Source organism: Astatotilapia calliptera, chromosome 1 (genome assembly GCF_900246225.1).
Source record: "Astatotilapia calliptera chromosome 1, fAstCal1.2, whole genome shotgun sequence".
Classification (NCBI taxonomy): Eukaryota; Metazoa; Chordata; class Actinopteri; order Cichliformes; family Cichlidae; genus Astatotilapia; species Astatotilapia calliptera.
Genome location: NC_039302.1, coordinates 21,786,659 through 21,801,022, shown reverse-complemented (window position 1 = coordinate 21,801,022; position 14,364 = coordinate 21,786,659). Strand labels below are relative to the sequence as shown.

General features: G+C 44.1%; 1 protein-coding gene across 5 annotated transcripts in view; it reads left to right on the top strand.

The window, feature by feature from the left end:
- The window catches only part of gse1b (Gse1 coiled-coil protein b), a 166,099-nt gene that overhangs the window by 134,296 nt on the left and 17,439 nt on the right, over positions 1 to 14,364 (top strand). For 3 of the 5 annotated variants that reach the window (XM_026169755.1, XM_026169764.1, XM_026169783.1), the window contains one exon: positions 9,481 to 9,678. The exons of 1 other annotated variant lie outside the window; for it this stretch is intronic. In XM_026169755.1, the coding sequence (XP_026025540.1) occupies positions 9,481 to 9,678 (198 nt within the window). Of the gene's footprint in view, positions 1 to 6,994; positions 7,323 to 9,480; positions 9,679 to 14,364 lie in introns of those variants that run through there. One more of the 5 variants, XM_026169775.1, reaches the window with a different exon arrangement.

The following is a 14,364-nucleotide window of genomic DNA, read 5'->3' as shown; positions in this document are numbered from 1 at the left end:
CCAAAGGTAAAAGTTTGATCATTTAAAAAAAATTAAAGAAAAAAGATAAGAAAGGATAAAGAAACTAATTTGAGAAACTGGAACCTGACAAAGTGTTGCATGACTAAATTGAGTGATCTGTTGTCAAAATATCTGTCGTCAGCTGTTTTTCTTTTGGTTGAATAACCAAGTAACAACTGACTAAATGTTTGTAAGGTTGTGTAACTGTTCTAGCTTTAATCTTACAGATCCTTAGATTTCCCCTGTGCTAACTAGATAAGTCATGAACATTTGCACTTTTGAACCACTTCTTATTCTTTTTGCATTCTTTGTGGATCTAATCTTAAATCACACAGTTCGCTGGTCTAGCTAATAAACAAGCAATGCTCAAATTCATTGTAATATTACTGAGAAATTTTTATTTGAAGTTTTAAGCACTGCAAGAGCCATTGTGATTAATCTGGACTGACCCTCGAACGTTGTGAAATATTAAAATCACTTTTTAAATGAATGACTGTTCTGCAAATGGTGTACTTGTCAAGTACTTGAGAGTATCAAGGACACCACAAGTCTCAGCTCTGTGGCAAAGCCTTGTTTTTGTGGCTACTCACAAAGATTTGGCCATGGTGACAGTGGTTTGCCTTCTTCGTGCTCGCCTAGAGAAGAGAGGTTCACTCGTCAAACCGTGCAGCATCCACACATTTGGACACGCACACGCATGCACGACCGGGAACACACACCAATTATACCAATTACAAGATTACAACAGGCTAACTCTCAGCAACAGCTATGGAAAGTCAAGTGGGTGCTGTGTGCATGTCTGTCGCTGTGTGTGTCTTCTTGTGTGTGTGCGGCGGTGCCGCTTGGGAGTCAGGGCCCATGCAGAGCACTTGCAGTGCTAATTAGGCAACCACAACCCAGAAGAGTACATCACAGAGAGAATAGAAAAGGGAGAGCGGATGAAGTGAGGAGTGTATGTAGGGAATCCAGCAAAAAAACCCAAAACTGTGCTCATCTCCTGAGGAGGCTTGTGGAGGGAGATAAAGAGAGGAGGAGGGAGCAAGCTGAATGATGATAACAACCAAAATATGTTACATGCAATGATGTCCCCAAGCACTGAGAGTATCACAGTTCAGAACAATACAATTTATTCAGCTTTGTGGGATATATAGGTTGTCTGCTTATTTGTCAGCATTGTGTGTGTCATCTGTGCCTGTGTACGTATCAGTTTATGTGGCTAAAAGTACGCTAAAGAAACACAGGTGCAGAAAAGACGATAAGCTCCATGGTAGATTTTTGTCTTTTGGTTTTTGAGTTCATGTGTGGGAGATCTGTAACGTTTGTAATGTCGCCCTCCCTTTTTCGGAGCCAATCTGTCACCCTTTTTCAGTCTCTGTAACAGGTGAGGTTGATTAAAAGAGGGAGTTGGCAGGACATGGTAATATCTGAGCTAACAGCCTCCATACTTTCTGACGAACAGCTGGGCTGGGGCTGAAGCAGGCCCTCTCATCAGGGGAGCAGCAAGGCTGTGTCCCCCTCAGCAAGAGGCTGCAGAGGGCACAGCCATACAGACAGCAGCTTGACTCCTGGGGCATCGACCACAAAGAGCCAGAAACACAGACAGGAGGCTCTTGTGCGTGTTTGTGTGGCTGAATGTGTATCTCTGCATGTGTGTGTTCACACTCTCTAAGCAGCATTGTGAAGCGTAACCAGACTGTTCTGTCATACGCCCACGCTGGTATCTCCGAGAACACAACTACACACTCCCAAGATGACATGCGCTCACGCGCGCACACACCACCACAACCCCAGCCACCCCTACCACAGCCGCTATGTAATTAACAGACAGAGGAAATGGCACTGTTGGGGTGGGTAAGTCGGATGCAGGGAGGAGGAGAGGAGAGAAAATCATCTCAGCTCGTGCCTGCCCCGAGGACACACTGTTTCTCTGTGGCTGTGTGTGTGTTGGAGAATTGAAGAGAAGAAGGTGAAGAGAGGGAGAGAGATGCCGGCTGGTCTTTTGAAATCTCTGTGTTTTTGTTGCTGGCTGCTGGAAGGCAGGTTGGGGGTGGGGTGAAAACAGTGAGTGTACGAGAGGAAGAGAAGTAGGAGGTGAGGGATGAATAATAAGGTGTTCACACACATGCACGTTCACGTACACAGCCGTATCATTTAAAGCCTCACAACGTAGAAGACAGAAAGACTGCTCTCTTTGCTTGTTGCACAGTGGTGTCTGCGTGCTTGTGTGTTTAGGTGTGTGTGTGTGTGTAGGACAATGTGAGCAAGCCAGGTCAGAGAGAGATGTACTCTGTTCTCTGCTGTAGCTCCATAATGGAGGCCTGCTGTATAATGACAGCTCAGACGCAGGCAATGCTGTCTCCCTCTCTTTCGGCTTCTTGACTGATCTCTCGCTCAGCCCCCCACCCTCTCCCCACCCCCCTCCTCCTACACCACCACTGTGATTTTTTTCTTCCTCTGTCTTGGTCTTCCTTTTCTTCTTCCATCTTTCTCCAGTGGAACTGTCGCCTTTGATTCAGCTTCTCTGCAGCCACAGTGCTTCTGTTTCAGGATTTCTCTGATATTAGGTTTTTGTCTTTGGTATGGAGTGAAAGAGATGGCACTCGTAGGTGTGTGTGTGTGTGTGTGTGTGTGTGTGTGTGTGTGTGTGTGTGTGTGTGTGTGTGTGTGTGTGTGTGTGTGTGTGTCTTTGGAAACACACGTACACGTCCGCTGTATCGTGCCTGAGGGTAGACTATGACATCTCATCTAAGAAGTCAAACAAACTTGGAACTACCAGAGCAGGTTTATCCTGCTGTGCTCCTGGATAGTCTGCGTATGTGTGAATGTGTGTTCACGAGTGAGGATGAAACATACATCTGTTTGCACTGTTAATATCCAGACTCATATCTGTGAGCATTTACGACCACCTTTGATATTATGTCCTTGGTCAAGTGGTTTTTCTTTGTTTTGGAATAGCTGCCTGTGCACCTTAAAGATCATCTTTTTTTTGGTCAACCTTAGCTGTTTATGGATACATGAGTACCATTTATAAACAGTATATCACTCAAAGTTTAGATTTAGTTAGCCGCAGAGTTATGTTTCCTGTTGCTATGCAGTCTTTTTTTGGCCGGCTTTAGGCACATGATAACTTTGCAGTGGTAGCAGATATTATGCTCATATTACATCCTGTTTAGCTAGGTTGGTTTAACCTTAATTGCAGCTTACTTAACTGCTGTTTTGTGAACCCTCGTTTGTCTCTGTTGTCTCTTTAATCTGAAGTTTCTTTCATGTTAAACTTCTTACATAGCTTCCTGTCATCTATTTCATCCTCCTGTCAGCACATCTTGTGCTACCTTGAGCTTCTGTCAACCAGTCACGATGACATGTACTCATCAAATTGACTCTAAATCCTTCCTCTGTCAGTGTCTGAGCTGCTAAGGCTAAAGGTTTGGTCACATGTGCACTGCAGCCCTGAACCTTTGTGGTAATAACCCAGAAGAGTTACATATGTTACACCATTTTCCAAATAATTTGGGTCAAGTATTAAATGGACTTAATTCTTCCAGCTTCCTACTACAGAATCAGTCGGATGTCTGAATAAGTAAGTAACTGTTTGGAGAACTCGCAGTGAGTGAGTGGGCACGCTGTGTCCTGTCTCCTTGTCTCTACCCAGGCGCCACCTCTTATCTAAACCTATATATTTCCACTAGTGATGCAGACTATTTCCTGTTGTCTGTTTGTGAAAGAGGCCATCTTTGGACAAAGTCGAAACTTGATTTTCTCGACTTTGTCTGAAGTTTAGGTGTGACAGTCTAGCTGATATATGCTTTCCCTCTGGGAATTGCCATCAGTTTTTAGCTCTGCTGAGCAACTCTGATTAGAGCCCATAATGTAAGAAAAAAATAATTTTCCTCTTACTTTTGGGCGAGACGCTTAGCTGATGACATGCTTGAGGCATGTCTGCAAAAACTGAACTAAACGCACGTCACTTGAAGTTCAAGCATTCCATTAACATCTTGTTCAATGTTCCTTATTCAAATATTTAATACTGGCCTGTTGATAAAAAAACAAATATCAAATGTCCTTTGCTAATCAGGGAACGAACTGTGCTAGAATTCATTTAGCCTTGAAGTAGTGGGAGTAAATGGTTGTGTTGTATTGACAAATATAGCTCTGATACTACATTGTAGTACATCAAAGAACAGATTATGAGAAACCAGCGTTCATGCTGTAGATGAAAATAAGAACTGGAATGTTGAAGTGGAACACAACAGCAGACCACACAGCTATATTACATTAGAGCTACAGAAGTATTCAAAGCTGAGCACAGCAAGGCTTTTAGAAACTGTGCTTCAGTCGCCTGCCCGACCACATGCATTGAGCCAACTGGTTTATTGTAATGACATTTTTATTGCTCATTTTAAGCGAGACACTGACCGGTTTGGCTCTGTTCCTAAACAGAGCCACAATATTGTGGCACGACTGAAGTGTGCTTTACCATGCCTCTAGAAAAGAGGCATCTGCTGCCTGAGTGAAGTAAAGCATGGAAACGCACTAGTTGTCATGTGTCAGTTGGCAGTACAGTTTCAGTCCGTGCTGTATTGGACTTGGCCAAGACAGGTTGGTGACTGGATCAAATAGATGGGCCAGCAGCACGACACTGCTAGTTTTAACAAGCTGATAGGCAAATCCCTTCCTGGTTAAAGATTAACCACTCGCTAGAGCTGCCACTGCATTATCTCTCCACTGGCCAGGGCATACAGTAGCCAAGAGGATTTACGTTCCCTGTGTGTGTGCGCGTGTGTGCGAGCGTGCGCATGAAAGCCTAATCTGCATTCCAACCAGCAAAAGGGTGGAACTGTGTGTGTCAGTGTGTTTGTTTGACTATGGGAGTTAGTGATCTGCTTCTCTCCCAGCTGGGTGTTAAAACAGTGCGTTTACTGTATGCCATTTAGCAGTCAATCTGTTCTGTGGGTGCGTAGAATCATGTTTGTATGTAGCCTGTTGTAGTCTACATTCTTTTTCAGGGCTTTGTATTTGTTTTCCCTTAGGGCGTAACAGAAAGGGTTAATTGCATCAGTAAGCTTGGTGTGTAATAGACTCCTTTAACCCTTGGGTTGTCAGAAAAAATGCTCAGCGTTTGCTCCAGTGTCAATAGATCTAATTTATTCATATCTCTGTAAATGTTGCGTTAACATCCTTAACCTTGGTTTGTCCTTCTCTTAATCCACAACGATATCATTAAATTGTATCCGTTTTCTTTTGTGTATTACTGGATTAAAGGACTGTGACATACGCTGTTTTACTGACAGAGGATTCCCCTGATTGACTGTTAGACGATGCCATCTGCTGGTTGTTTGAAGAATGAAAGGCCTGACACTGCACACCCTGAGCAAGTGTGTTGTAACTGAGTGATGTTAAGAAATGACAGCAGGCCCACTTATCTGGAAATTCAAGAGACATTACTCATGCTTTCCTTAGATCGTAGTCTTCTTCTTCACTTAGTCTGAAAATAGAGCCTACACGGCTTGTGCATGGCTTGTGTTTTCTCAGTTTAGAAAGAAATATAATCACACTGTCACTGATGACATGATTTGTAATCATTAGTACGTTGAAGTAATAGGTGTTTATCTGTTTTGTTGTTGGAAGCTAACTGGGAAAATGCCACTGTTTGTTTTCCATTTCTGGGTATTTACTTTACTGGATGAGAGATGGTGGTGACAGGAAATGAGGGCAGACTGATAGGGGGATAGATTGTGTGTGTGTATGCAACAAAGCAAGACTTAAACCATGAGAAAAGGATTCCTTATGAGTTATGTTACTCGTGACTGCTGGTAGATTACTCAGAACATAGAAGCATAAGCACACACACACCACCAATCTTTGATAGGATGTGTTGTTCAGAACCAGCTGGTTGATCTTCGTGGTTTTAGACAAAAAATGGAAGAGAAGGCCGGAAACAGCAATGACTGTGGTGGTCCTGTGTTCACAAGGGACAAACTTCTCTCGAGGAACAGAGAGGATTTCTGGGAGGTGGCATTTGGCGAAATGCTGGCCACTATGTTGTTTTAACCTAAAAATTGTATCTCTCGCTCACTTGCTCCTTTGCTGTTCTGAGAAAAGTAGCGAGTGGCGGAAGGAGGAAATGACTAAAACAAGTCATTCACACCCCTGCTATGACAGCAGGACAGAGAGGGGAAGTCAAACCCACACTTTTACCCTTTTCCTGAGTCCTCCACCCCAACCACTATTACACATTAGGCTCCCCCACCCTGATAACAGCTCTTTTTAATTGTGGCATACTGTGTGTTTACTCAAAGGAACCCCTGTGTGTGTGTGTGTGTGTGTGTGTGTGTGTGTGTGTGTGTGTGTGTGTGTGTGTGTGTGTGTGTGTGTGTGTGTGTGTGTGTGTGTGTGTGTGTGTTTTGGTATGACATCCTCATTTGTGTGAAATGTTACAGATTCCTGTAAAAAGGAGAAGAATGATTTTCTTTTTGTATTTGCTTTGAAATAGCCTTAGTTTCACTTTAATTCGAGAATTTTCAGTTGTGGAAATGTGTGAATAAAGCAAATTGAACTGAGTTGAATTGAGGCTAATAATTTACAAAAGAGTTTCTGTGTTGTGCTGTAGGGCTTGACACAGGCCAGGGCATGTTCTTTCTTTCTTTCTCCTAACTTCTTTGTATTTGTCTTAAGAAAAAAAAAGGGAGCCTCGCATATTTCACCTACCTGCTCCCCCTCCATTCATGCATATGCATACACGACCCCACACGCACACGCTTCATGACGCTTGCCAGCAATGAGGTCAGATGTGATGACCGGCTGAGCACCCTTCCCTGTTTCTCCTCCTCCTCCGTCTCCTCCTTCCCTCCCCTCCCCCTCCTCCAATTCGCCTTTGCAGGGCATGCATGCCTGTGTCTGTTATCTACAAATGGCTGAGGAATTATAGGTTGAGAAGGGTGGAGGAGGAGGAGTGAGGGAGACTGTGGGGAGGGGGTGGGGCTGAGGTCATGTGACATCGCAGCAGCTGCTAGCCTAAGAATTTCTGTTTTCTCAGTTAGAGAGAGAGAACGAGCGAGAGCACGGAGGGGAGAGAGAGGCGGCGTGCGTAGTGTGTTGCTTTGTTAGATAAGCTCTACACGGTCTTTGTGAGACAGGAAGGCAGCCGGGCAGGCAGGGAGAGAGTGGACGGGCAGGACGAGAGAGATAGGCAAGGAGTGAGTGAGAGAGAAGGGAGCAGTAAGATGGTGTGTGTCCTGGCGCTCGTTACCGGTGCGCACTGGGCTGGGCTCAATGAGAAGATGCAGGCATGGGAGATGCAGGCGGCTCCACTCCTTTGTGCAGTAAGAAGCTTCGATCACACTTTTTTTTTTTTATCTGTGAGGGGGGTTCTTGAACCGCTGCGAGAACTCCGGATGTGCGCCTCTGCGTGTATTTGTCAGGCTGCGTGCTTGTTCGTCTCTTCTTTCACTGCTACTCACATTTGTTTCTGTTTGTGCTGTGGTTTATATGTGTGGTTGATACAGTCAACCATAAGCTGCTGTCTCTGTAGTTACTCATTTAGAAAAAGTTCCTTGAATATGTCCTCCTGACTTTGTCGGACTTTCCCTAAATAAGGAGGGAAGAGTAGCACGCTATTGTCTTAAGTCACGTTACTGGAATGGAGTTGAACTTGGTGTGTGCTTTTGCTTGTTTGCCGGTCTGTCACCAGGCTCTGTGTGTGTTACTTTAGTGATTCCATTATTAATTGTTTGCTGGGTTCATTGAAAGTGCACTGGGTAACTGGGAGGTTACAGGCAGGACAACTTGAGAGGTGTTGGGAATGCTATTCACTCTCTCATGCCTGACTTGCCACTGTGTGTGTATCCACTTGAAAACACACACAGACACACACACACACACACACACACACACACACACACACACGGTGCTCTGCTTCTGCTCTCTTCTCAGAAGGGAAAATGATCTTTTTACAGCCCTCTCAGGCTACATCCACAATAATACATTTTCACTTAAAGCAGTGTTTTTAAAATGAAAACAATCTCCGTTGTGCACACTTTCAGAAATGGTCTTCAGCTTTGCTAACCTAACCGCAAATCACATTGACCATTCACTGGACAGGCGTGTGTGATGCAAACATGAAACGCATAAAAGCCACTGAAAATAACAAAAAAGTATAAGAGCGTAAATTGCAAAGCAAATCTGGCAACATTTTAGAGTGACAGGAGTACCCACACGAGTAAAATATAATCCTAAAATGAATGGGAACTGTAAAATCTTAGCTGAATTTTTGTGACTGATAAGATCGGTAAACAAACGTGGGCATTTGCACCATTGTTTACAAATTTTTCTGTTTCTGCCCAACCAAATCCTGGAGTTTTTATACTAAATGCAGGACTGTTCCAAGAAAGTTTTTTGTTTTCAGAGGCCAAAATTACCCGAGTAGTGGGGATGCTAGGCTTAAATATAGAAAAAGTACCCTTAAAAGTGAAAATGTACCTTTGTCGCTCTGCTAGGCTTCTGCGGAAAACTGAGATCTGAACTTGCTTGCCAAACTGCTACTTTTTAGTAAGCAGATCTTAGTCATCATGTTCATTGAAAGTTCATTTTAAATGTTGTTTTTAAGGGAGAATTCAGAACAACTGTGTGTATGTTATTGTTTGTGTAACAGAAGCTATTCGAGTCTGAAGCTAAACTGTCCTCCGAGCCTTCCTTTGTGTGTCCGTGCGTGCGTGTATGTGTGTTTTGCTTGAGCACGTAGGGGTATCAGACACCGCTCTGGCATTTAGGGATTCCACTGACCGTGGGGCTGTCAACATGGTGTCACTTTTCAACACACACATACACAGGAAGGAAGGAAAGGACAGACCCTCTCAGCCCTCCTCACCCTTTCTAACCCCTTCAGCCATCAGAGCTTCTTCTAGCCCAGACTGTCATCTATTTCACTTTTATATTAAGTCTGTTTCTCTTTGCGACGCAGCATTTTCTTTTATTGGTAGTGTTTTTTTGTTTTGTTTTGTTTTTTTTCAATTAAGCTCAGTGTCAGTGTGAGAAACATTTTCTTAAGTGATGGTTATGTGAGGGAACCGAAAGGCACTCTGAATATTTTTGTGCTGAATTTTTTAAACAAATATGATATTTCTATTTAAAGGTAGTAATGTTGGCGCATGCTCAGTAGAGGAGCTATGTAAACTCTATGACCGTGGACCTCTGGCACACATGCAGTCAACTGCAGCTCTTTGAGCAAAACAAAGAGTGACCTGCCCTCCTAACCTCTCACCTCTGACCCTATGCCATACAGCCAAAGCCCCTCTGCTCCTCAACCCCTCACACCACCGATCCCCCATCCTCTCCAGCTGTCACAAACAGAAACCCAGCTCCACACGCTGTATTTTTATTTACACAGATCCTCATGCCTTGAATTTTTTCTCATTCTTTAATGGAAATGCAGTATTGGTCCCTAATACTTTTCCATTCTCTTCCTTTGTTCTTCATTTGTAGGCATGAGCCATGAGCCAAAGTCACCATCATTAGGAATGATCTCCACGGCGACCCGTACCACGGCGACGGTCAGCCCTCTTACCCCGTCACCTCTCAATGGCTCTATCGTAGCCAATGGAAGCCCAGCTGCCCAGTCAACTCATTCGGGATTTGCTGCAGCCCTCCGTAAACTGGCAAAACAGGCAGAAGAACCGCGAGGTAAAGCCAGCCGGCCCATATGACAGGGATGTTACACGGAACTGAAAGTTGAATTCTCATCTAAAATCTGATCTGTAGTGCCGTAGGAAGAGTTCCTTTCACATAAAGAAAGAATTATTTTTATTTTTATTGACAGAGATCTTAATAGTTTTATATGCACTTTCTGAGTAGTGTAAATTTACAGACCAATATATAGTGTTTATTTAAATGTGAGCATTTCCTGTTGTGTTTTTCACTTGAAAAATGATGTTTAACTGTTAGAGCTGGAGTAGCCTCGATATGGTCATATCAGACAAACGGTGCTTTTAAAGGATATGAAGCTAAAGGAGCTTTTCTCAGACAGAAGGTGAACTGAGGGGCAGAAGCAAGAGCCAGTGTGAGTAAACTACAGGTCATTTTGAACAATGATTCATGCAAATCAACTCTAGTATTCCAGGAAAATACATAATAGGTCCCCATACGACGTTAAGGTTAGAGTTTCTAATTTGGGTATTAAGGTCAGGCTGTAAAGTGGTTAGCTGAAAATATTTTGATAATACCAAACCCTGTTCCAGGTGTGTCTTATATCTTAATCTTGCTTCACATAGCCATACTTGGTGTTTTGCACTTCCTGTAAGCTGTCTGTGGGTTGTATATTTAGCCTTTTTGTGTCCACATATATACTTATAGATATATATGTTTATATATATATCTATATATATATATATATATATGTATATGTGTATATATATATATATAAACATATATATATATATATATATATATGTGTGTGTGTGTGTGTGTGTGTGTGTGTGTGTGTGTGTTTATAGAAGTGCTCATATTTGTGCATGCATGTATACTCCAAGACCAGCATAGCTGTGTTCAACTGTTATTAGCAATGTAGGGATATCCACATAGGGTTAAATTAGTTGGTGTCCCCACAGAGGCTGGTATGAAGGGAGCCACTCTAGCTGACCCACTTAATGTGCTGTATGTGAATCCATGTACACTTGGGCCTGCTTGTCACTGTGTGTGTCTTGACTCTCCAACTCACTGTCATACATACTTCCTTGTCAGTGGTTACACACATGAAACTTCACTAGAGTTGCTCTGTTGGAGCTGTATGAATGTGAAATAACCACTAAGTGGTTTAGTTGCTTGTTAATAACTGTAAACCAACCAGAATTCACTCTTCAGATGTTTCATTTTAAATGTTTTTGTGGATTTTTGCTTGTAGATTTCTGGCTTTGTTTTGTTTTTGTTTTTTCATTTTATGCAAAACTAGTCTCTCCACTACGTAGACCCATGCAAATATGTCTTAAATATCTGTACCCGAGTTTCACCGGTGCATACGTAAACATACAAATAAGGTTATAAACTACATTCTACACAAGAGAACCTCAATAGGACGACATTATTTGTGAGTGTGTGTTTGTATATGTGGCTCTGTGCCTTGGCTCCAGAGAGGCTCAGCTACCCCAGCTGTCCACCCTTGCTCTGGCTCCTAAATCAAATGGTCCCCTCCTTTCTGGCTGTCCCTGGACACCTTGCTCCCCAGCCCACTACAGTATGGGACCCAGAGCCGTGCAGACGATTTATTACACCCATAGAGAGCACTCAGACCCAACCTCTCCTCACCTCCCCCTCAGTACTTCTTTCCCATCAACTCTCTTCACTCCCTCCACCCTGCATGCCAGCCCCTTTACTTTGTCACAGTTTTCTCTCTCACTCTGTCAAACACTGCCTTTTCATTTTTATTGTGGACTCCTTTTTATAAATGCAGCTTTTCCCTTATTTTTGTTACAAGGCCCCCTTTTCTTAGTTGGTAGAGTACACAGGGAAAGCAAAATACAAGTTCTTGTGTGTTTCTATTTTTTGTTGTGTTAAAAGGTGAAAAAAGTGTGTGAATTACAGATTGAAGTAGACAATCTGTAATTCACAATCTGTAATTCACAATCTGCCAAGACAGAGAGCTTCTGTCTATGTCATACAAATACTTGATCCTGTCTGATAAAAACTTCACCACCTTTTTATTAAAAGAACAAAAAAGAAATCCCCTTTATTATTTTGAGTCCTGCTGACTGTTTCCTCGTTGAAGTAGGATGTGACGTGTCAGTGAGTCAGCCATCAGGCATAAGGGCTGACTGCCTGTGTTAGGAGCACCATCTCCAGGGTGGGCAGAGAGACACGAGTCCCCCTGAAGCTCAAGCCCCTTCTCTGTCTGCAGAGCCTGTATTTATACAGAGCACACACCCAGTCACCCCACACATACAAACAGTTGCCTTTTCAACTGTGTAAGCCTCGTGATTTCTTTGCATGCTGCAGCCTGCTGTCCTCTCATTACCTTTTGACTCAGCCTCTCTTTCTCACTCACCCTCTGTTGATGCTGTGAGGTAAATAGTGCAGTATATACAAGGTGCCATGACTCAGTGTCCTCGGGTCTGAAGGAATTAGTTAGATTTGAGTACAAGTATCACTGCCACCGGCTGCTGAACTGATTTAAGACCCTGAGCACGACTGCTGTTTATATACAAACCCACACACCCATTCACGCGCACACACATACATTGTCACTTGTCTGTGGCGAGTATAATGAATAGCTCTGTGTACTGAGTGCTGCGTTGAAGAGGGGAGGTGATGGATAATGAGTATCGGAGCAGCATAAAGGACACACTCTCATCCAGTGCACACTTGCTTGAAAACACACACATATGCTCACAAATGCACACAGACACAGTTAACACACTGCCTCAAAGAGGCAGACCTGCTGATATCTGATTAATTAGGCAGCCCTGGGTTTAATCTTCTCTGTTGTTTCTTCTTACTCACTCATAGACACATAAACATCACAAGAGTTTCATGGCTGTGTCCATACCAACCGTAGTGCACTGCCTGGAGAGAACATGAAGAGAGGGAAAATAAAGGTATACAAGATAGTTGGAATGAGCTGGCTGGATAAAAGAGGGATAGGAAGTAATTAGTAGATTTGTGAAGAACCTGGGGTGTCGGTCATATTGTGTGTATCTGTATGTGTGTGTGCGTGTGTGTGTGTGTGTGTGTGCGTGTGTGGCCCGAGGCTTCCCTTGTTTCTGGGAGCCCAGAGCATGCTGGGACAGCGGGGCAGTGTGTCTATGACCTCTCCATCTGGAGCCTGCCTGGAGCTCGCTCAGCCTCGCTGTGCTCAGTGTGTGTGTGTGTGTGTATGTGTGTTTCTCAAAGGCAAAACACTGCAGGCCGTGACTGTCCCTGAAACACTTACAAACAAGCTTATTTGCGTCCCCTTTCTTCCTAACTCTATCTATACACAGCAGCCTTACACCTCTCCTGATTTTGGCGCGGCATTTAAACGTAATGTACCGTTTGCACCGTCAGCCGAAGGGACAGAGGATAGCTCCTCTTATTTCCATCCGCCATCTTGTACCGTCTTCCTTTCTCTCCCTGGCACAGCAATACACACTGTGTGCCTCTCCCCTCCCCCAACACAGCGATGCAGATTACAGGCTTTGTGTTGTGTTGTCAGTGCATGGCCAAGACTGTAGTAGCAGGTGTGTGCAATGTTTTTGTGTATGCGTGTGTTTGTGTGTGAGAGTGCACGTGTTGAGGCTTGCGCTAGTGCATGCTGGTGAGGCGGCATATGGATGCAGGGTTGGCTGGGCACTGCTATGCACACCAGGTGTGAAATGGACTGTTTAATTAAGTGCTGATGTTGTTGTAATGCATGCTGGGAGGAAGGAGGGTGGAGGACGAGGTGTGGGTGGGTGGGTGGAAGGGAGCAGATTCTGTTTGGCTGTCTTGAGAGGGGTGTTGCTGGTGATGGTGGCGGCAGAGGGTTGGTAGGTGCCTTTTGGCAACACTGAAAGATTTTTGTGTTGTGTTGAATACTGAGGAGTTGTGTCAACTTTTTCACTGGGTCATTGGTCTGCCCAGGAACACCTCTGACTACGACTTCGTTTGTTCATTGCTTCTGTTGGGTGCATCGTGTGTGTGTGTGTGTGTGTGTGTGTGTGTGCATGATAGTGCAGCTCAGCTTGAGCGGTCAAGTGTGGAGGCAGTCTGGGAGAGTGGGACTGTTAATAGAAGAGGCGATAGAGAAAGGAGCCTCACATTAATCACAGGCAGCTTGGGACTAAGACAGCTTTCTCTCCCTTTCTGTCTTTTCCTTGCTCTTTCTTTCTCTACCGTCTCCTACGGCTTCTCTTTTTCTTTTTCTGCAACCCCCTCCATTCAACCCCGTCATCACACCACACACACCACGATACACTGAGCAAGTGACAATCAGTACTGCTAATGAAGTGAAGGTTGAGAGCTGATGAGCCTGTTTTAGACCCTGGGGAAAACAGCTTGTGCTTTATTCCTCCTACTCCTCCTGCCTCTTCTCGCTCCCTACAGGGTCACCATGTATGGCCATCTTCTCTCGGTATAGGTAGAATGGCAACCAGGTTAGTGCCAGTCACACACCTCATATATGTGATTTTTTTTCCCCCTCCTATCATATGGCCATAGTAATGTGGGGGAAAAGGTGTGCCCCCCCCCCCCCCCCCCCCCCCACACACACACACACACACACACGCGCGCACACACACACACATTGATATGGACATTGAAGGAAGGAGGTTAAAAATGGTACACATTTAAACATGCAGCCCCTCTCGTAGACGTCCCCAGTTGCTATTGCTTGCTGCAAGTACTGTGTGTTTATAAAAATTG